Source organism: Homalodisca vitripennis, chromosome 6, assembly GCF_021130785.1.
Source record: "Homalodisca vitripennis isolate AUS2020 chromosome 6, UT_GWSS_2.1, whole genome shotgun sequence".
NCBI classification, from domain to species: Eukaryota; Metazoa; Arthropoda; class Insecta; order Hemiptera; family Cicadellidae; genus Homalodisca; species Homalodisca vitripennis.
The window spans coordinates 156,877,220-156,900,296 of NC_060212.1; the positions used below are offsets into that span (position 1 = coordinate 156,877,220).

Here is a 23,077-nt window from a genome sequence, read left to right on the forward strand (position 1 = left end):
TTTGTGTGTGTTGTAGTTTTTTACCACAGCATGAATCGGAAACATTGAAAACCAGCTGATAATAAAGTAAAAATAGTTTTAATACAATTTCAAGGTTAAGTGCTAGAGAGGGCTTCTTAGCACTAACTTCACCTGGCAAAATAAGACATTTTTCACTTTTTTCCTACTATGGATGTTGTCCGACATAGAATTGGAATTGCAAATCACATGTCGGACAACGCCCAACATACAAGTTGTAAGGGAAACATTGTACTAATGCAAACCCTAGTCTTCATCCCCCTGAACGTGTTCAAGGATATCATACCCTGTTAAAATACAAAAATTATTGGTATAAGAGCAGTTTTTCTATAGCTCAAAACAATAAATTTAAAAGATGGTAAACTATAAAGTACAATACCGTATATACTTTTATAGCCACTGGTTTGCTCAAAATTGGGTTTTCACTGAAAATATGCTAAAATAAATACAAACTGAAGTAGCAAACAAGTAAAAAATCCAATCAGAAATCGTTAATAATTACTATTAGGGCAGCATTTGCTTTCTTTGCCACTAGGAGCACCAGTGTTGCGAGGTAGAAAAATATCAGATTGAGCTTTGCATCTGTCTGTATTAGCCTATGTTATAAGGATAATGGTCTTGTGTCATTTTCTTCTACACTCTGTTTCATAATACACAGTAATGATTCTTTATTAAAATACTGTTCTTTTACGATTTATGAGGTGTTTAAAAACGAATTTGTCAATTTAATGTCAAGAAATTTTAACGAATTGAATAGATGTAATTGCATCTTAAGATAAATAAATTTAAATCTATTTTTAAATGAATGTGTTTGTAATGGTTTATCTAAATAATTTTCATATATACTATGAAAATAAGTGAATACGTTGTGTGTTGTGCCTTTTTTGCATGCTACTACTTTAAGTGCGTACAATCTAATGAACTTCGTATAACATTTTATTTGAGAGATATTTACTATGATGATCACATAGTCTACTAACATAATTATTTTATACAACGATTTTCAGCATTGACATAGAATAACTACTGGGAATAGGTGAATGTAGTGTAATGCCATTTCATTATTTTGCTGATCGGAAAAGTTCTGTTAAACCAGTTCAAAATGCAACTTGTGTGGCGGAGCCTGTGGAAAACTATTCATATAGTACTTCCAGAAGTACTACAATAAATACCTTAGTTAGATTAATTCCTAATTATTTAGCACTCGGATCAGCTAAAGCGGAGTGAGTTGAGCAAACGTAAGATGTTCTGTACTCTATGACAGTATAATCAGTTAGTTATTATACATCAATAGTTTTTATTCCCCAATGTTATTTTTATTGCAGGATGCACTTAAACTGCCATAATTAGTTATGAGTTATTGAACAACCATTGGTCTGATAAATAGATATGGTCAACCATGAAGAGTGTTAATATTATTTAAATCAGGCATTTTTATATTCCCGGTTTTCTGTTCCAGGACAGAGAGATGTAATAAAATAGATTACTTGAAAATAGTCTTGGTTCCTATGTAGTCTGTATGGTTACATTGTAGCATAAGTGAAATGTATAAATATGTAAAGTTAAAAGAATTCTTGATTCACCAAATTATGAAGTTAGCACTAAGAGACATTCTATAAGATTAAACATGGGGCTAACACTGCATGAATGTGACACCCAAACTACTAATAGTATGTCGTAGGCAGACTGCTAGCTTGAGCACGATCGTTCACTGCTCACCTATCCAAAAAGCTGCCACGCTCATTGTTGCCATTTTAACCATCTTAGTAACTAATTGAAAACTATTCATCTGGTTCAGAATCTCTTCCTGAAAGCTGCTTGTTAAACTCTTCCCGTAAAATGCTCAGGGTTCTGTCTGGTTTTATGAAGTACAGACACCCTATGCAAGGCCATTAACAAGTTACTACTTTATTGATAACTTCTATTTCTCAACAGCTATATTAAGCTCGTCATATAAACTGCTTTTAATAACTTTTTTTGGGTAATTTAAGTGCTGTAATAATTTGTCACGTAATAAAATTTTTGCATTCTCCAAAAATCAAAATAGTTTGAGATTACAAGTGCAAATATATGTTAATTTTTAACTTTATTGTGGTCTTTATCTTATACCTTTTGTGAAATGCAATCTAGGCTCAAACAAAACATTTAAGCTTTTAGCTTGCAAATATTATTTCTTAATACAGGAAAATGTAAGCTGTGATAAGTATAGAAGACTTATTACTTAAATATATTTTATCCATGTTTTTGTACAAAGAATTGTTTAATTATTATTAATGTGTGTAAATTTATGAAAAGAATAAATATTTCCAAAGATTTTTTCTCCTTCATTTCCCATATTTCTTTAGGTCACTCCATCTGAAACATTAAAAATGATAGAGTTACTGTAGTATCACAAAAATGGTGTTAGGAAAGTTGAACAATGCCTATATAACTCTGCTGGATAATTTAAACATTAGCATGATTTTCCTTTTTCTAAATATCTATTTATTTACAAGCTGTTTAAGTGCCAACTGTACAACATCAGTGCAAACAGAAAAACTTAAAAAGATTGAAGTGATGTGACGTGTGTCCTCATTCATATAGAACATTAGATATATTTATGAAATAAAAATGTTAAAACTACTCTAAAAGTCAAATATGAAAGACAATATAAGCAATAATAATAATAACTAGAGAAAATGTTAAATAAAAAGTATTTATATTATTTGAGTTATTATAAGCAATAATAGAAACAACAATCGATAAAATAAGTAGAGTTGATAAATATATTTCTTGCAACAAAATTCTAACTAATACAATAATATTGAAACATAAAATATCCACAAAAATAAACTGTCTGCAACAATAAGACAACTTTTAGAAAACCAAGTAGAAGGTGGGAAACAACAAATGAACTTCAAAAGCAGGAAGCAAATATAAATAAAATAGTGTAGCGAAAATACCAAATATTTACACAGAACTGTTTAAGGAGAGACAGATGTTGCCTTATGGTGCAGAGGTAGTGTGATACTCTGATGTCACTCAGTATAGACCTGCAGTGAAGGTGTTAACACGTTTACTGCGGCAAACACCTTATAGTGCAGAGATAGTGTGAGACTCTGATGTCACTCAGTATAGACCTGCAGTGAAGGTGTTAACACGTTTACTGCGGCAAACACCTTATAGTGCAGAGATAGTGTGAGACTCTGATGTCACTCGGTATAGACCTGCAGTGAAGCTGTTAACACGTTTACTGCGGCAAACACCTTATAGTGCAGAGATAGTGTGAGACTCTGATGTCACTCAGTATAGACCTGCAGTGAAGGTGTTAACACGTTTACTGCGGCAAACACCTTATAGTGCAGAGATAGTGTGAGACTCTGATGTCACTCGGTATAGACCTGCAGTGAAGCTGTTAACACGTTTACTGCGGCAAACACCTTATAGTGCAGAGATAGTGTGAGACTCTGATGTCACTCAGTATAGACCTGCAGTGAAGGTGTTAACACGTTTACTGCGGCAAACACCTTATAGTGCAGAGATAGTGTGAGACTCTGATGTCACTCGGTATAGACCTGCAGTGAAGCTGTTAACACGTTTACTGCGGCAAACACCTTATAGTGCAGAGATAGTGTGAGACTCTGATGTCACTCGGTATAGACCTGCAGTGAAGCTGTTAACACGTTTACTGCGGCAAACACCTTATAGTGCAGAGATAGTGTGAGACTCTGATGTCACTCGGTATAGACCTGCAGTGAAGCTGTTAACACGTTTACTGCGGCAAACACCTTATAGTGCAGAGATAGTGTGAGACTCTGATGTCACTCGGTATAGACCTGCAGTGAAGCTGTTAACACGTTTACTGCGGCAAACACCTTATAGTGCAGAGATAGTGTGAGACTCTGATGTCACTCGGTATAGACCTGCAGTGAAGCTGTTAACACGTTTACTGCGGCAAACACCTTATAGTGCAGAGATAGTGTGAGACTCTGATGTCACTCGGTATAGACCTGCAGTGAAGCTGTTAACACGTTTACTGCGGCAAACACCTTATAGTGCAGAGATAGTGTGAGACTCTGATGTCACTCGGTATAGACCTGCAGTGAAGCTGTTAACACGTTTACTGCTGCAAACGCCTTATGGTGCAGAGGCAGTGTAAAATCTATTATGCTTTATCTTCTTATGATAATTTAACTAAATGCCTGCAAACAATTCACTTAAATTAACTGCTGACCAAAGGTATAGTGGTTGACCCTTAAATCCATCCTCAATGGTTAGGAATATTGTTTTAAAATGCACATCATAAAATGTAATTCCTCATATTGGGATTCTTTTTAATTCCAAAACACAAGTTGCTTTCTGGATGGCAGTCATGTCCATATCAACATGTATTTTGCAATTCTAAAATCTTTATATTTTTAACACTACAATAATTCAAAAAAACAAAAAGAAAAAAACAGTTAAAAGTAAAGTATATTATTTGATATATCAGTAATTTGAACCTGTTAGCAAGTTGACTAGTGGTGATCATCGGATCTGAGATGTCCCGTTCCTGTTCCTCTGACTCCATCCCGATTGGATTTTCAGGCAAGAAGCCAGTGTAGCCAGGAAGTCTCATAGTGTAAGAACGGCGGAGTCTGTTCTCTCTGTCTAGCTGCAAGATCTTGTCTGAGAACTGAGATGACTTTAAATCCATAGTAGCTTGATCTATCAATTTCACTGGAGTCCTATAGGAACAGGACAATAGTACATTTTCATATCTATAGGCATAAGAGTTAACTACGTTTTATGAAAAATTAAAGTAGATATGGTATTCTAAAACTTGTTTTTAAATGAGCTGTGTTTGTTACAATATGCTGTATATTGTTGAATGTTTAACATTAATCTGGAATCTTTAAAGCATAACTCACAATATACAGAGTGAGTTTTATGTCCTGGCACACCTGGATATAATTTAAACGGCTCGAGATATCTATGTGAAACCTTGACCCTACCTATTATAACATATTTTTTTAATTTTTCAAGTTGTTGAAAATTTTGCCCCCCTTTTCTAAAGGGGGCAACTAAAAATTTTCAAATACAAACCCCTATCATGTGACCCCTCATTTTAAAGAGAATAAAAAAAGAAATACAATAATGCAAACTAGAGGTCTCTACGTTTATTTAAACAGATTTTATGAATAAAAAAAATCTGTCATAAAATCTGTTCAAATAAACGTAGAGACCTCTAGTTTGCATTATTGGATTTCTTTTTTTATTCTCTTTAAAATGAGGGGTCACATGATAGGGGTTTGTATTTGAAAACTTTTAGTTGCCCCCCTTTAGAAAAGGGAGGCAAAATTTTCAACAACTTGAAAAATTAAAAAAATATGTTATAATAGGTAGGGTCAAGGTTTCACATAGATATCTCGGGCCGTTTAAATTATATCCAGGTGTGCCAGGACATAAAACTCACTCTGTATACTTCTAACAACAGCATTGTGAGCTTGTAACGATTTGAATATGCTTAACTCTATTCTCACTAAATAGGTAACTTAAATAAAGAATGTGTATTTAAAAAACATCTTTTTAAGAGCTCTGATGATGTTTTTCAAACTATAATTTTTAACCCTATTAATGTACATCCAGTCTTTCGAAGTGTTCTGGATTGATATGTACATCATGATGATGAATTTTGTTAATAATTGTTCATATTAGTATAATGGAATAAAATTAAATTTGTTTGATATATTGATCCATAATTTTTCAATATTGAGGTTAAGTGATATCAATAAATTATTAAGGAATTACATAATGGGTTTCATAGTAGCGCCCTAAGTGTATGTTTTCTCCTATCTTCAGATAAGTCATCATCGATCGTGAACTACACTCACCTCCTGTACTATAATACTCAATAGTTGTAATTAACATAATCCTGGTTTATAATCTTAACCCTTAATAACATTAACAATTATGGAAATCAAAAAGAATTTCCAATGCTTCACTTAAAAAACATCTGAAATTGGTAACAACAAAAAACAGTAAAGTAAACAGTTAAAACTCACTCATTTTTAAATCGCTGCCAGAAAGATAAAGTACAATCTCCCACAGCTCTGCTCTGAAGCCTGTCCCAGTCATTAAGCACTGTATCTGATATCTCTTCTTCACAGTCTTCATTGACAGAATTATCCTTTTTGCTGAACCTTACCTTAACAAAAATTATATATGCTTACAATTCATAATTGGTAACAAAATTAATATACCACCCAAATGCTTAGTTTATAATATTGTTTGCTTTCTTAATATTATTATAAGTGTCAATTAAGTCTGGAACCGATCTCTCAATTGGTGAACAATTACAGATAATAACATACCACTTAAGTTTATAAAAATTATATTTTAAAAATCCACATTTTCAAATGACTTTTTGGTTTTTATCATATCAGGGAATGTCCCTCAGAGGTAACTTTAAATGCAAGCATAGGTCGAGTTGTACATAAAATTTAAAAGGCTTTGGTAGCAGAATGCAATGCTGCAAAGCAAACCACAAAAAGTTCTCCATAGTCAAACAAGCGGCAGTTAACAGTTATTTTTAGTCCTAGCAAATAGTCTGAATAAATAAAACATATATGACATTATCAGTTAAAAATCTAATTATTTAACTAAATACATTATATGTACAAATTATTGCCATAATAAAACACCATTTCCATAATAAAAAATTATCTTAAAGAATAAAATGGATTGACAAAAACCGGAAATAACATTTCTTTAAATTTGTTATAACAATATTTAATGATCTTAAAGAGTTGTAAACCTTTAATGTGATTAATGTGCGATTATTAATTGTTTGATTTAGTCTATAAAAGTCTATGAACACATTTCTATATCAAGGTTTAACTAGTTCAAAAATGGTGCAGCTAAAGCTGTTATCACCTGTTTTATAACAAATTTAGTAGCTATTGGAGTTTCTCAAACACTTGCCAGCATTTAATATATGATTTGGAGATATACTATATGTTTCCAAGTAAAAGAGATAGGTGGGATGAGATTTTTCTGAACAAGTTCTTTAATGCTAGGAGTTTGTTAAACATACTTATGTTTTGTTTAATATTTTTCATAGAATTTAGAAAGAAATAAATGAAATTATCACAGTTATACCACTTATTAGTCTAGTACTACCTGTATTTTTCATGTTATTATTTATTTTCTATGCTGCCTTATACTTATTATCACTAGACTCTAATAAGTTCAGAACTATACAAAAATTTATCATCTATTATTGTCTGCCTATATATAATTTCTTTGTAAGGTCTTAATATATTGCTGAAGCATTTAACGATAAATAGTTGTCATTTCATTTAAATTACAGAGCTAACTCCAAAACATGGCCATTAACTACTATAATATCTTACATGATCAGGTGGTTCCCATGTAGAATTTGGAATTTCACGTTTGGTTATTCTCTTACCAGCATCTTTGCTTGCCAGTCCCCAAGTCGTTGAATATGTATAGTCTAATATTTTCTCTCTAATACTTTGATCCTCGATATCATCAAGGGAAATCTCAGGTGCTTTATACACTCTTGGACGAGTCAACCGAGCACTGCCATCATCTTTTGGCAATTCCTGTAAAGAGAACGTTTCAATAGTTTTATTAGTAGTAAGTTTGATTGATTTCATTTGTCTTTATTGTATACCAATGTACACGTATTGAATAAAGAATGATTTGATTAGCATCTTTTTTTATGCATCCTTAAAAAATTGAAAATGTAGCAACCATTGTCATTTCACAAATGTAATTTATCAATCATTAATTTTTTTCCTCTGTTTAAATTATTGTAGTTCATTGAAACTTCCAGAATAAATTTGGAGTTAAATGTAGACAACCTAATCTAGCAAATAGGAGATAAATTAGAAGGTATGAAGCAATTATGATAGCAACATACTCCTCTATACCTGGCTATATATACAAGATTTCCTATAACCCTTGATTTTAATGAATCTGTACTATTGAGGGAGGCAAATCAGCTGTGTTGATTTCTTCCTTGCAGTGGGCATTCTTAATGGTAACACACTATTTTATTAATAAAATTATATTAATAGTAAATTATATTGCCTCTATGCAGCAGGATCAAAGAGATATTATGTGAGTGAGTATTAACATTCCCTTTCACATGTAAGACAATCTTTTTAGCTCTAGATTTTTTTATACATATCATTATAATTCACACATCGGCTGATAATGTGGACACTATTGGTATCAAAATTTAATTAATTAATGAATGGTCTTCTTGATAAACATGCTCCATTTGTTTCAAAAAGAGTAACCAAACAGCCTGCTCCATGGATCTCAGAATTTATTCGACACCTCCAGAAGCAAAGAGATAGAGCTTTCCTTAAGGCTAAGCGGTCCAAGTTACGTGATGACTGGGCTGCATATAAAAAATTAAGGAACAATGTGCAACAACAAATTAGAAATGCCAAGATCAGGTTTTACTACTCTTCCCTGTCTAAAAAAACAATCTAGCAGAATGTTGTGGTCGAAACTAAAAGATCTTTGGAGTTGGCAAGCCTAAAACACTTATTCCCCCGGTTTCCCTTAATCTCGATGATATCAACAACTTCTTTGTTAAGATTCCTGTTGATCAGTCTGGGGCTCAAGAGTATGTCTCCGAGCTCAAAGAAGCTACTTTTGATAAACCTGGATTTCAGTTCTCTTTCACTCCAGTGACAGAGACAGAAGTGTTAAAGGCTATTATAAGGATGTCCAGCACGCAGTTGGGGCCGATGGCATTCCTATAAGATTAATAAAAAGACACTCTTCCAGTCACTCTTTCAACTATCACTGCTATCTTCAATGAATCTCTGGCTACTTCAATGTTCCCACTGACATGGAAGTCTGCTTTAGTTCGCCCACTTCAGAAGTGTTCCTCTCCACTGAATCCTTCACAATTCAGGCCAATAAGTATACTCCCTGCTTTATCAAAGTGTTTGGAGCGGATTGTTCATCAGCAGTTTTTCAATATATATCTAGAAAGTAATAACATTTATCAAATTTTCAATCTGGTTTTCGCTCCAACCACAGCACTACTACTGCACTTCTAAAAATAGTTGATGATATACGCCTTGGAATTGATAAGAGTCAGGTAACCATTTTAACCCTTTTCGACTTTTCAAAGGCTTTTTGACTGTGTTTATTATCCCCTTCTCCTCATCAAACTTAGGAAGGATGGTTTCTCTGATGGTAGTGTCAAGTGGGTTGAGTCTTACCTTTTGGGACGGCGCCAGTGTGTCAGATCAGGTGAGAAGCAGTCGAGATGGAGACCAGTCACTCGTGGAGTTCCACTGGGTTCAGTTCTTGGGCCACTTCTATTTTCACTGTAACATCGATGACATTACTACTCAAATTACCCATTCCAATTTTCACTTATATGCAGATGGCTTACAAATATACCGCCACTTTTTCCTTAACAGAAACTGCAAACTTGTGTGACTCTCATGAATTCCGATATTGACGCTGTTACTCACTGGACTTGGAAACATGGACTAAAATTAAACGTAGACAAAACTCAGTGTATTATGATAGGTCATTCAAAGCTTGTTCGTAAAATTGACTTTACTACGGCTCCCAAATTAAAACTAAATGATCAAGAGCTAGAATACTCTGAGAAAGTTAAAAATCTAGGACTTATTATTGACAAACACTTAAGATGGACTGAACAGGCTTCTTTGACTTTTAATAGGGTCTTTGCCGTGTTCACAGCCTCAAGCGGCTGGCTTCATATCTACCCCAGAAAAGTTAAAAATAATGCTGATAAAGACTCTTGTACTGCCTCACTTCAACTACTGTGACATAGTCATTAACGACATGACTGTGGAGCTTTCAAATAGACTCCAGCGTGCTCAGAACTTTTGCATTAGGTTCATTTCAATCTCAGACGTGATGATCACGTAATGCCATACTTCAATCAATTATCTATCTTACAATTACAAGGACCTTCGAGACTATCACTCACTCATGCTGTTGCACACTCTGTTAAATACAAATTGTCCTAGTTATCTTTCAAACAACTTTCGATTTATGTCTGAAATAAGTGAACTAAGTACAAGGAGGGGGGTACATCCTTATTATCTATCCCAATTCATTGAACAACTACCTTTAGCAAATCGTTTTACAGTTTCTGCCTGCCGATTGTGGAATGCTTTACCCGTCAACATACCCGTAAATTTGTATATAGTTGCATTAATTATTGATGATTGTTTTGATTTTAAGACTCATTTAATACGTAATAGACTAAGTTTTAGTTATAAATGTATTCATAATATGTTAAGTTTAATTTGTATGAGGTTAAGTGGTAGAGAGGACTTTATAGTCCTAACTTCGCCTCTAATAAAGTCATTTTTCATTTCATTTCATAATTGACACAACCTGTAAATATCTGAGGATTTTGTTGAATCTCTGCAAGAACGAGGATTGGTATTGGATCAAAGGACGAATTTTACTTTAAGAAGAATCAATTTTGGAATGGGTACAAAATAAGAAAATAGAGGCATACCAACAAAATAAATGTTCATTTTTAAGTATAAAAATTTACTTATAATCATATATGGTGGACTGAACAGGCTTCTTTGACATGTAAAAGGGTCTTTGCCGGTGTTTACAGCCTCAAGCGGCTGGCTTCATATCTACCCCAGAAAGTTAAAAATAATGCTGATAAAGACCCTCGTACTGCCTTACTTCAACTACTGTGACATAGTCATTAATGACATGACTGTGGAGCTTTCAAATAGACTCCAGCGTGCTCAGAACTGTAAATATCTGAGGATTTTGTTGATCTCTGCAAGAACGAGGATTGGTTTTGGATCAAAGGAGAATTTTACTTTAAGAAGAATCAATTTTGGGAATGGGTACAAAATAAGAAAATAGAGGCATACCAACAAAGAAATGTTCATTTTTAAGTATAAAAATTTACTTATAATCATCCTGAAAACCATAATTTTAGAAGAATTTTGTGTATTTATTAATTGGGGATAGTTATAAGTAACTACTAAAATCATAAAAAAAGAAGTCTAGTAAAAACCAACCTTTGTGCAACCATTTTAAAACTTATACATGGTTAGTTGATATCTAGGTTCAAGGAATCGTGTTCATAAATCCTGGAATACAGTTTTTAATGAATTTGAAATTGGCTATGATTGATAAATAGACAGGAAAATTGATAGTATATTTATAGTAAGGTGTGAAAAAACTAAGAACGTACAAATAAATTTGACTCAAAACAGAAAATTTCTATTTTAATTCTGATTAAGAATTATGTTAAATTTATAACTTGTCTTTTAACCAATGAGAAGGGTTAAGTTATGTTATATGGTTCTGTAACCTAGACGTTTTCTATGTGTTTTATGTACTCAGAGGTGATAAGTATTGACAGTGTAATGTAAATAAAGGTTAATTTAATTGAATATGAAACCTAAATCAACTTTAGTTTGTGTCAGGTTGATACTAAAGCACATTTACTGCTACCTCCCGTAGTGTCAACGGTGAAAAACATCACTAAAGATAGTAACTACCGCATGACGTTAAAGATACCGCATTCTTCTCACGTTAAAGATATTTTGATAATACAAAAGAGGGTTTTACGAACAATCTGTAGAGCTGAATTCTTAGAACATTGTAAACCACTTTTTATTAGTTTAAAAATTCTCACAATTATAAACCTATACATCTTCCATCTATTATTACATGTAAAAACTAATCTGCGCTCGTTCACACTTAGACAAGATTTGTATTCGTATAATACTAGAAATCGTGATAAGCTTGATATACCCAAGTACAGGCTGGCCAAAACAGGTTCATCTCACATGGTGAACAGCATTGTTTTCTTTAATAAACTTAATTTAACAGCTTGGACTGCCTCAACTGGGGTGTTTAAGAGTAAGGTATTGCATTGGTTACAACAAAATCCATTTTATAATCTAGAGGATTTTCTAAATCATGATGTGGATGTAGAATTTTAATTCTGAATAACTAGTGCCAGAGTAGTAATTAAACTCATACATTGTAAAACCGCAATTGTAAAATTGTACTGTAAATTTTACGTGTCTAATTTTAAACATATTTTATATATTATGTCTATTATTATTAATACATGACTATGCCTATTTCATTATATGTAAAATGTGATCAATGGCAATAAAAATTATGATTATGATTATGACAGATCAAAATTCTAAACTAAAATTCCATAACTTTGTGGAGACATATTTTTAAGGGGTAAATAATACAATCTAACTATAACATAATTTAACTAAATTTGCCTACATACTGGTAACTACCACATGACAGATCAAAATTCTACACTAAAATTCCATAACCTTGTGGAAAAATATTTTTAAGGGGCAAATAATACAATCTAACTATAACATGATTTAACTAAATTTCTTACATACTGTTTTATTTAGATCTTACTGTAATATTGTGGCAAGGAAATTAATTTACCAGTAATAATAAAAATAAATAATTTTCTCACGATAATGATAAATCACAAAAATATTATGGACAACAGTGTGGGCACTCTAATATCCAGTTATAGTTTGGATTTGACAATACTGTTATTTAACTGGCATAACAGATTTACACAATATCATTTTGTTACAAAAAATACTTAATGCTCATGTTACTATTTAAAAACAAATACGGTATAGGTAATAAGTTAACCCACCAAATTTGGATAAGGTGATTGAGGATGTGATTGAATAATAGGTTTTGGAACCAGCAAATTATCAAAGGGCAATACTCTCTCTTTAGATAATTGAGCCAATGTTTCATTGCTTCGATAAACAGGTTCTGGATTTTTTCTTTTTTCTTCTTCGAGATTTCTTTCTCTGCCCCACTTCTTTATACCCCAACCTGTGGGTTTACACCACTGAAACTCTTGGTTGTAACTTGTTTTAATCATTGCAGTCAATCCTGATTTTAATCTTATTGATCATTTACTGAAGCACAATAGTTTTGAATTTAATTGTTTTCCACAAATCGAAACAATGCTTTTATTGTTTATTTCTAAACGAATATCTCAGTAATTTTCCGGAAAAAGATAAAAATAACAACTAAAGTAAACACATGGTATTTGTTACACAGGGTGTTTGTTTTACTAATTGCTTGTAAACAGCTGTTAAGAAAAGGTATTGTGAGAGTTGGAGTAAAGCGAGTTTGCTATTAATAATAATTGTGGGATTTCATACCTGACACTTAGATTAAGATGCACTTTGGAAGCACATTAATCTAATTTATACCTTAAGTATTGTCATTTGCATTGTTTATATTACCGGTACTTTATTAGTTATTTTCTTCATAGTCACATTCTTTAATAATCAAACTTATCCACGTTAAAAAATAGTTTGCAGTAAGAATAAAAATATAACATTTAGAAAAAAAATTTATTTTAATTAAGACCTTTGATAATAGTGCAGAGAATTTTTTAATTTATGTGCCATAATATCTGTGGGTAGAACTATAACATTATCTATTGTATGAGGAATTTTTAACTGTGCATATATTGGAGCACAATAATAAAAAAAGAAAATAATTGAACGTAAGTCAAATTTCATTACAAAAACATTTAATTTTATGGGTTAAAGGATGCATAATAAAATAGGTTGCTCATTAGTTAAAAATTTATTTTTATGAAAGAAATAAAAAGGTAAAGTAGTTTTTACTCCAAAATTAATAAAGTTATAACATCTAATGTGGGCGGCTATAAACAAGTAAATTTTGACCTGTCTCTTCTTAAAACTTCATAGTGCATTACACCTTCAGTGGTGCACACAGAAACCTCCTCTTGGGTGGGGGGAGGGAGGTATCCAAAACATCGAGTAGTCAGTATGGCATAGTATCGAGTAGTCAAAACACATGGAGTATGGATTTTTTCAAGACAACATTTTTACTTATGTGGTCTCAAAATACAGATACATCCATTTAAAACCAAAAATAAATTGTTTAAACCGTCACAATACTTTCTCCTACTCTGGGACAAAACAAAAGGCACAATAACTGTCACATTGTAATTTTTCAAGAAAAATATGTTATCAGTGACTTAAATATTTCTAATAATAAGATAATATCATGCTAGTATTTTATATTATTAAAATGAATGGGTTAGAGTATTTCAAAGAAATAAAATAAATACACAAATTACAATGAAAGGACACTTTATTAACTGTCATTTTGTAAATAGGCCTAATCACCACAAACAATAAAATTAAGATGTTACAAATAAATAGCTCATTGGTGTAACATATTTTATCAAAAACTTTCCTCAGATTCATCTTAAAAAAATAATTTGTTAAGTTTCACACGTAATATGTACCTACCTTACTTTTCACAAAATACATGCTATTTATTAGTCAATATAGGTACTTTAGATCTATTTTTAATCTGTGTTTTAATATTGTGTTAATATCTGTTTTAATATTGTCTATACATTTTTGTGAATAATTTATGGTGGTTAAAGTTTTTTTCGTCAAATTCTGGAGCATCTTTTACACTTTAAAAGGTTGCTAGGATATCCTCCACTTAGTATTCAAGTTGTTAGCCATGTAAAAAATTAGTTGGAAAAGAAACATCACTATGAAACTATTTTGGTATTTATGAGATTGATAAATATGATTTCTCGAATGTGTAAATTATTACAGCACTGAATTTAAATGGGAAGTAATTCTGGATGGCCTTTCTTTATGATTGTGAACGTCTTGTTCAATAGGTGGAAAAAGTCATAGCTTTTTAAATCGCGCGCGATTGGCTGTCTGATAATGACACTCAAGACCAGCTGGCGGCTTGGAAAGTCACGTTGTTGTTACACGTGACTCTTCAGTTCGAGTAGATTGTCTGCTAAGAAGTGTCAAAATCGTTCTGTTTGGTGTTGGATTACCGACACACCTGATTGTTACTGTTAATGATAAAGGTGTTGTATATCCGTTTGTTTTTTTAATATGTTCACTAAGTTTACATTGTGAATAAGTTCTGTACAATAAACATTTAATGTGACCTGCCCATGAGACGGAAAAAGAAAAGGATTTTTCAATTAATATCTCAGGAAGATCTATTGATTAGGTAAGAGGAAAGTGTTAAATGTATAAATTTAATTTAAATAGGTTAAAACATGTATTGATAACAAAGCGTAAACGCAGCGTTTCTTGTTGTAAACCATTCTTAAAATTAATTAGGTATAAAATTACTATCTATACCTATTATTAGAGTAGGTCTAGACCTACATTCCATTTATTTTATTTCATAGTTTTATTGGCTTTTTGCTGAGTAATGTTTTTCTAAATTGGTAGGTTTGGCGGTCTACTTTAAAAGTGTAAATTTCTTTAATAGAACACACTTTTGGCTTAAAACTTGGCAAAAGTAAAGTTGGCATAGCTATCCTACTGTTAACTTTGTATTACATAATTATATATATATATATATTATATATATATATATATATATATATATATATATATATATTATATATATATATATATATTATATATATATATATAATATATATAAATTAAATAGTCAAAAGTGCCTAATATGTTCATGTTGTAACCTGTAATTTACTTTTTTATCAGGAGCAATGAAGTTATTATAAGTAGAGTCAATTCAGTAATTCTATAATTTTTCTTGAAGAGACCTCTAAAAACCCTTACGAAAAACGTTGAGGCATTATCTTACTAAGGAATATTTAGGCACAACTTGCAACATAAAGGACTGCCTTTTAATCTTATTTATTTAACAAATTTTAAATCAGTTTGATATTTTATTCCCATTGTCTAAATTTCACCAACATTGTCTATATAACTTATTATTGTTCATATTTGGTTGCAGTATAATAAACAACCACCACAACAATCAAATGAGTTAACTAAATTACTGTATAGATTAGAAATACCTAAAATGTCAAATAAAATATAACCATAAATAAAATGTCATTATTTGAGTCTCAATCTATCATACATGTTTAATCCTTCAAAATAGTTAGACGGAAGTTTTGCACTGCCTTGTTTTTTACGTTTAATAAATACACATTAGATAGTTTTTAATTAATCATTAAATTATTAATTTTTTAACTATACTATAATAAATAGAAATACCTATAACGTGATTTGGTTTCACATTTTGGTTTTTACGTTTTTGTTAGTTTAGACAGGCTAATCAGAAATATCAATGGGGTCATACCATGTCAAATCAACCAATGGTCTGGACCTTGGCTTCTTAGATTTTAATGATTTTTGTATGGAAGTCGTACCTACCAAGAGTAGTTAAAATGCAAAATTTTACATTTTTCTGCCTTTTGGTTTATGAGTTACAAATTTTTAAAAACCCACAAAAAGGCAGTTTTTGGTCATGTTTATGTATTTTCTAAACAACACAACTAACAAAACTATTAATGCTAAAGAGCTGAAATTTGTGGCATTCTTTTTCATCTGAAATACTTTATAATTTGATATATCCACATGATTAAATGTTTTGTATATTTTGAATTTTTTTAATCGCCTCAAAAACAGTTTTTGACAACCCAAAATACGTACCCTTCAATATTTTATTGTTAAATTTTGTATGTATGTAGTGTAATAATAGTGTAAATAACATATAAGTTTAAAAAATTAAGTGTACTTATTTTGGGTTTTTCAAAAACCGTTTTTGGGAGGATTCAAAATATGCAAAACATAGCCATGTGATATATCAAATTAAAAAGCATTTCAAATTGAAAAAATACCACAAATTTGAGCTCTATAAAGTTAATCGTTTTTTTAGCTACGCTGTTTAGAAAATACTGAGACATTACCAAAAACTCCTTTTTTTATTTTTAAAAGCTGTCACTCAAAAATCAAAAGTCAGAAACAAGTAAAGTTTTGCGTTGTAACTTTTCTTGGTAGTTACAACTTCCCTGAATAAAAATCACAAAACTTGAAAGAGCAAGGTCCAAAATTACTTTTTCATTGGTTGATTTGAAATGGAATGACTGAATGATTCAATTGTCGTGGTGACCTCTTGTTATACTGCAGCTTCATATTTTGAAATGAGGTAGGAGTATGCCAGACAGTGTGTTACATAACAGGTATCCCTAAGTTTCAAGGCTGCAGGTGAAGTTATCTCTATGACATCCTGGTGGGATGGTTAGTTCCATTGCCCAAAAAGCTGCCTTGATCTAATTCCTGCTAAAAAATTATTAAAAGTTGGTAGGAAGAATGCTATCCCCCAAAGCCCTCCCCGACTGTTTAAAAGCAATTGACTAGTATACGCCAGCATATGTACATCGATCTTGCGTATGTAGAAAAAAAGTTTCACCCTAACTTCAAGCCCATAGGTTAATTTGTTCCCAAGATATCCCCTCAGTGAAAGACTTAACACAGCCAAATCCTTAAGAGACATGCACAACGATCAAACTCAATTTTTCTGTGTAAAAAATTACTTTGCATCCACATTTTAAGTGTAGCCTATAATTCAATTAGATATCTAGATATTTCTCTGCATAATGGACTTCACTAGTGCCTAGGCTATGTATGCATCATCATAGAACTTGATCTTGCCTGTGCAGAAGTGAATGTTGAACATTTCCAATCTGTAATTCAACCTGTTCTAGAGATGTTCTGAGGAAAGGCATTACTAACGCTCAGGAAGTCCCCACAGAGGAACATACAACATCATCAAACTCAATCTTGTCTCTGTAGAAATGAAGTTTCTTCTAACATTCCAATTTTATAGCTCAATTCGTTCTCGAGATACCCAACTAAGTGATAAGGTTCCATAACGCTAAGCCAAACTGTATGGACAGATATGCACCATAATTAAACTCGAGTTTCTCTATGTAAAAATTAAGCTTCATACAAAATTTAATGTTCATAGTACTTTTTGTTTTTGAGATGTCCTGACTCACAGACAGGAAAGAATGTAACCAGTATACTGAGTGTAGACAAAATATGCAATATTCCAAGTCTACAGCTCAATCTGTTTTTGATATACTCGAGAAAGTTAGACTTCGTAATACTCAGCCAAATTCCATGGAGAGACATGCTACTATCATCGAACCCGATGTTGCCTACTTAGCAATGAAGCTTTATGTAAAATATCAAGTCTGTACCTCAATTAGTTTTTGAAATATCGTACAGACAGAAGTGGAATGTTTCTGGGATCCCCGAGCGGAAGGCTTTGCTAATGCTCAACCAATGGAATGTGTAGCAAGACCCAATTGGTGTCCCATGAGTATGTGGCAGAATGAATAAACCAATTTGAAGACTTTTAAAATCTTTGTATTACAAGAGCTTTCCCACACATTTTATATGCAATTAAAAAAAATGATTCCCTATTTTATGCTTCATAGACCCTTTAGTTACTTCGTCCATGGCTCACCCTTTAGATGATTTATTATATGGTTATGCTTCGACAAATAAAATTTGTGACAAAATGTGCCATTCCAAGGCAGTATAAATATCTTGTCCAATAGTTTTGAATTTTTCTGCTTTGTTGAGTGTGTGAATATATTAAAAGAAAATTAACACCTTTACTGCTGATTTTTACTCAGTGATCTGGAATACTCTCACTCTAATTCTGCACTGTAAGGTGTCTGTGGTAGTCAATGTGTTAAGGTGCATTTTTTATAAATTTTCATATAATTATGATAAACCATATAAAAATATATATGTGTGCTATCCTTTGCCTTACAAACATCTTGTGTTCTAAAATTTTGCATGTTTACTTTCTGTATGAGTCAATTTAGGCATTTAAGATAATTTGAGTACATTTTATTAATACGAGTATTATTTTCATTCATATGTGATTTTTAAATGAATGAAAGTCAAATTTGTGGCAGCAAGGACTACATCTTCTATTTCATTTGGGTCTGAAGGCATGTCTGATTTTTAGGGAAGAATTTCTCTATTATGCCAAGACAAACTTCTCAGATGCAAACACTGTATGTGCTACTTCCACATTTTGAAAATTGTTATTCAGGGGTTTGTGGAAATGTTTTTATATGACATATAGAATAATATGAAATGTAAAAATATGTGCTAAGCTTTGATCTTCCTTGTAACTGCAAATCTTGGATTTAAATCTAACCCGTATTAGTTCACAAGCATTTTAACATCATTTTAGAAGTTTTTTTTTATTGTTTATTACATAATTATGCTTAGGTAAAGAAAGGTTAAAATGCGCCAAACTACGTGTACGCACTAAAGGCGTGGGTCGACGTATTTATTTATTTATTTCACAATTCTAATGGCAGTTAATGCCAAGTATATTCGAATAGTTCATTAACAAAGGATATTATTTTTTCTTCCAGGTGAATTCTAAATTATTATGTATGAGAACTGAATACGCGACCGTTTTAAGGTCATTTCGAACGCGACCTGACGTAACGATAACTGAACACTTATGCCGATATGATGCTATTTAAATAAACCTTAATTTGATATTAAAACACTAATTGTAGACTCGGCTGGATAAGACGCGAATTTAGAAGCGTAACGGTTCGATTTGACGTTAATGAATAAACGGTGAAGTTTTGTTAAGTATACAATAATTAGGTCAATTAAATGGCCGTAGTTTCACGAACTAAGTTGTTACAAATATATCAAATTATAAATATTCAACAGAATTGACACCATTGCATCCGTTAGATCAACTATACATTACTTTCAAAAGATTCCTGGTTTCTTCTTAATCTTTTGGGCCTTCTTTCTCATCTATCTCTACTTAAGATCAAGTTTTTAAACATTAGTCTAACTGGAAACAGAACCTAATTAGGGCTGAAAGGGAAACCAAACTGTGTGATTTGTTCATACCGTGTTTTAGCACATGCCTTAGACATGAAAAGTTCACGCAGCATAGCACAGCCTACCCAACAAAGTTATAATAAAATTATCTGTTTCCCGTCCTGTACTTGAACGGCTCTTTAGTAGTATACACCATTATCACAGTATCTTCGGTTCACCAAATCGCGTCTAATGTGTCATCAAGCTGGTCAAGCTATAAATTTATAGTAAAATTGTACCGCGTTTGTACTAAGTACTTAGCGTGAAGTCTGGCCCGTTATCGTTAGCGGAAACAAACCTTACTCGTGCCATGAAGTGGCATCCAGTTTTAGTGGCGTCTTTATTTGCGTCAAAATTGCGCTGCGTGTTTACTTAGCGTGACGAATGCTGCGTGTTGGGTTAATTTTATCGTTATGTTCAAACATCTTAGTCGTGTCATAAAGTTTCATTTAGGAATGGGAAAAAACAACCACGGATCGAAAATCCGACAGACATCCCTAAAAAATGCAAGCTTGTTTCAAGTTTGTTTCCTGATGTAAAAGAGCCTATAATAATTCCTTATACCATTAAAATGTTCCAGATTTTTATACTCCTGATATTGTCTAATATGTTTTACAATTCCCACATTTTGATTTCTGTACCTATGGACTTCAACTGTGCCATTGATTGGTTTAATTTATTTTCACTTAATTTACCAGATGCAAAGGACTTTCCGGAAGGCAGTCACTAATTTAAAAAAAAAAACATCATTTAAGATTTAATCAAATGTTGGTTTAGAGTGATCGTACAGTCAGTGTTTAGAATATACTCTGAAAAATATAGTTCTAAAATTGCGTCTAAATCATCTTATCATTGATGAGTAACCCGTAACAGCCTTGTGCTGCCAGTACCCGTATGGTCACAGTAGTTCGGTATGAGATGATCGTCTGGGCTGATGCAGGATCAAGTATAAACCAATAGTCTCAAATACGTTAGAAAAATATAAAAGTAATAATAGTATGCAGAAAGCTTAGCAGGCCAGTCTGCTTTTAACACGGGGCTAAAATTTTAAAACTCCGTTATAAAATAGGATTCTAGTCTAGAATAATTCATACATGTTTCACTTCAGAAAGTAGATTTTAGTGTCAAGGCCAATGAATTGATAAAAATATTAGTATCTGTTCTAATTCTTTGTAATTTATATTCAGTATGGATTTCCTCATAAGAAACTCTATTTTGAATATAAATTACAGTATTAACAAATAATCGTATACTGGAAGCGTTTAAATTTTTTTTATAAATGCAAAGTATCGGATGCGCCGTTCTCTTGTGAGAGACGTCTTCTTTGTCTGAGGTGATTGAATTCCTTGTTAATAGTGACTCTCATGCAGACTTTTGTATTATTTTGGATCACTGTCTTCTTTGTCTGAGGTGATTGAATTCCTTGTTAATAGTGACTCTCATGCAGACTTTTGTATTATTTTGCTCACTGTCTTCTTTGTCTGAGGTGATTGTAAATTCTCTTGTTAATAGTTAACGCAGCTCGTAATTGAGACTGTCTTCTTTGTCTGAGGTGATTGAATTCTTGTTAATAGTGACTCTCATGCAGACTTTTGTATTATTTTGCTGAACTGGTAATTGTTAATAGTGACTCTCATGCAGACTTTTGTATTATTTTGGTCACTGTCACGCCAATTGGCTTTATTTAAAATTATCATAAAAGGTAAATTATTTCCAAATTCTAGTTTACATGTTTGAAATATCATTAAAAATTAACTTCAAAATCTTTTTATAACAAATTAACATAACAATTTAACAGATTAATGTTGTACATGTTTTATTATAAAGTTAACGTAACACCTAATCGATGTAAACAAGGACAAGAATTAGACTGTAACTTATTCACAATAATGAAATCGTATATCAATAGTTTCGGAACGCTTCTACTTTGACAAGGCGGATCGATACCCGTTTGCGCTCAAGGTCAAACTTTAGACCATGTCCCACCCACCACCTATCTCGATTTAAAGTGCAAGGTAGCCACACCACGTGTCAGGTAACATGCTGTGGTCGAGGTTAGGCCTACACGCAAATTGTCAAGTATCTCATTCTATTAGGCCGCTTACTCACGATGTGACATGTTAAAATGTCTTCATACTACAGATTCTCAGTTTGTGCACAGATTTATTTATTCTCCAATTGTATCGTTGCAATCATGGTTAGACTACCCATGACACTCATGGAAAAATGTTCTCTACCCTTCAGCCAAATCCTATGTAGATATACACCATCATCGAACTCGATTTTGCTTATGTAGAATTGAAACTTCAAGCAAATTTTCTACAGGTCAGTTGGTTCTCGAAATATTTTGCGAACAGACAGACAAACAGACCGAATAAAAAATTTTAGAGCCCTCGAGTAAAGGCTTCGCTAACGTTCAGCCCATTGCCTTAAATACTATTTTAGCTGTGTGAAATACACAGTTAATTGATTTTTGCTACATTACAATTACGTTCCAATTGTATTGAGAATTGTTTCAAGTATATTCGTGAAGACTCTTAAGAGTCTAGCAATTGTATAATAGTCCATTCTTTTAATTGAATCTTAAAATATTTTGTAACAGGAAAAGGTCCGTAAATTTTCAATTTTGGTCATTAAAAGACTGTTCAAAAAGGAATGTTTTAAGAAGTTTATCAATAGGTAAAAACGTGTTTCATGAAGTTTATCAACAGGTAAAAACGTGTTTCATGAAGTTTATCAATAGGTAAAAACGTGTTTCATGAAGTTTATCAATAGGTAAAAACGTGTTTCATGAAGTTTATCAATAGGTAAAAACGTGTTTCATGAAGTTTATCAACAGGTAAAAACGTGTTTCATGAAGTTTATCAATAGGTAAAAAACGTTTGAAGGTTATTTTTGACGATGGAAGGATTGTGAAGGAAACAGGATTTTTCCGGACATTTAATTACCTTTAGTTACCTTAATTACCTTTTAATTAACATTTTAACCTAGTTTGTAATTATGTATTAGGTTAGTTCTTTACCTGAAGAAGAGACCAGATAGCAGATCTCGAAACGTAGTGTTATTGATTTCTTGTTTCACTGAACGATGGCAAATGTCCGGAAAATCCTGTTTCCTTCAGGTAAAAACGTGTTTCATGAAGTTTATCAATAGGTAAAAATGTGTTTCATGAAGTGTTATCTCGGCAATCCATACACGTTTTAATGCACTGTTGGCAACTAGGACTCTATTAATAATCATTCAATAAAAATTAAAAACTTTAATTGGCCCACCAGTAACATTAATGTTGCGTTTGC

General features: G+C 32.2%; 2 protein-coding genes across 5 annotated transcripts in view; one reads left to right on the forward strand and one right to left on the reverse strand.

The window, feature by feature from the left end:
- Positions 1–51: 51 nt before the first annotated feature.
- LOC124365054 lies at positions 52–13,111 on the reverse strand. 2 transcript variants are annotated; one of them, XM_046820967.1, is made up of 5 exons: positions 12,701–13,111; positions 7,392–7,604; positions 6,042–6,184; positions 4,500–4,724; positions 62–2,373 (listed from the first exon to the last, which is right to left on the reverse strand). In XM_046820967.1, the coding sequence occupies exons 1-5, from the start codon at positions 12,935–12,937 to the stop codon at positions 2,343–2,345; spliced, it is 849 nt and encodes a 282-aa protein (XP_046676923.1). In that variant the 5' UTR covers positions 12,938–13,111; the 3' UTR covers positions 62–2,342. The 2 variants fall into 2 exon arrangements, with proteins under 2 accessions (XP_046676925.1, XP_046676923.1); XM_046820969.1 differs by lacking the exon at positions 12,701–13,111 and having other exon boundaries at positions 52–2,373; positions 7,448–7,582.
- Positions 13,112–14,829: 1,718 nt separating this feature from the next.
- LOC124365055 (protein timeless-like) overlaps positions 14,830–23,077 on the forward strand; it is a 98,883-nt gene continuing 90,635 nt past the window's right edge. For 2 of the 3 annotated variants that reach the window (XM_046820970.1, XM_046820971.1), the window contains exon 1: positions 14,830–15,090. The gene's annotated coding sequence lies outside the window, so the exon portion shown is untranslated. The remainder of the gene's footprint in view (positions 15,091–23,077) is intronic. The other variant, XM_046820972.1, reaches the window with a different exon arrangement.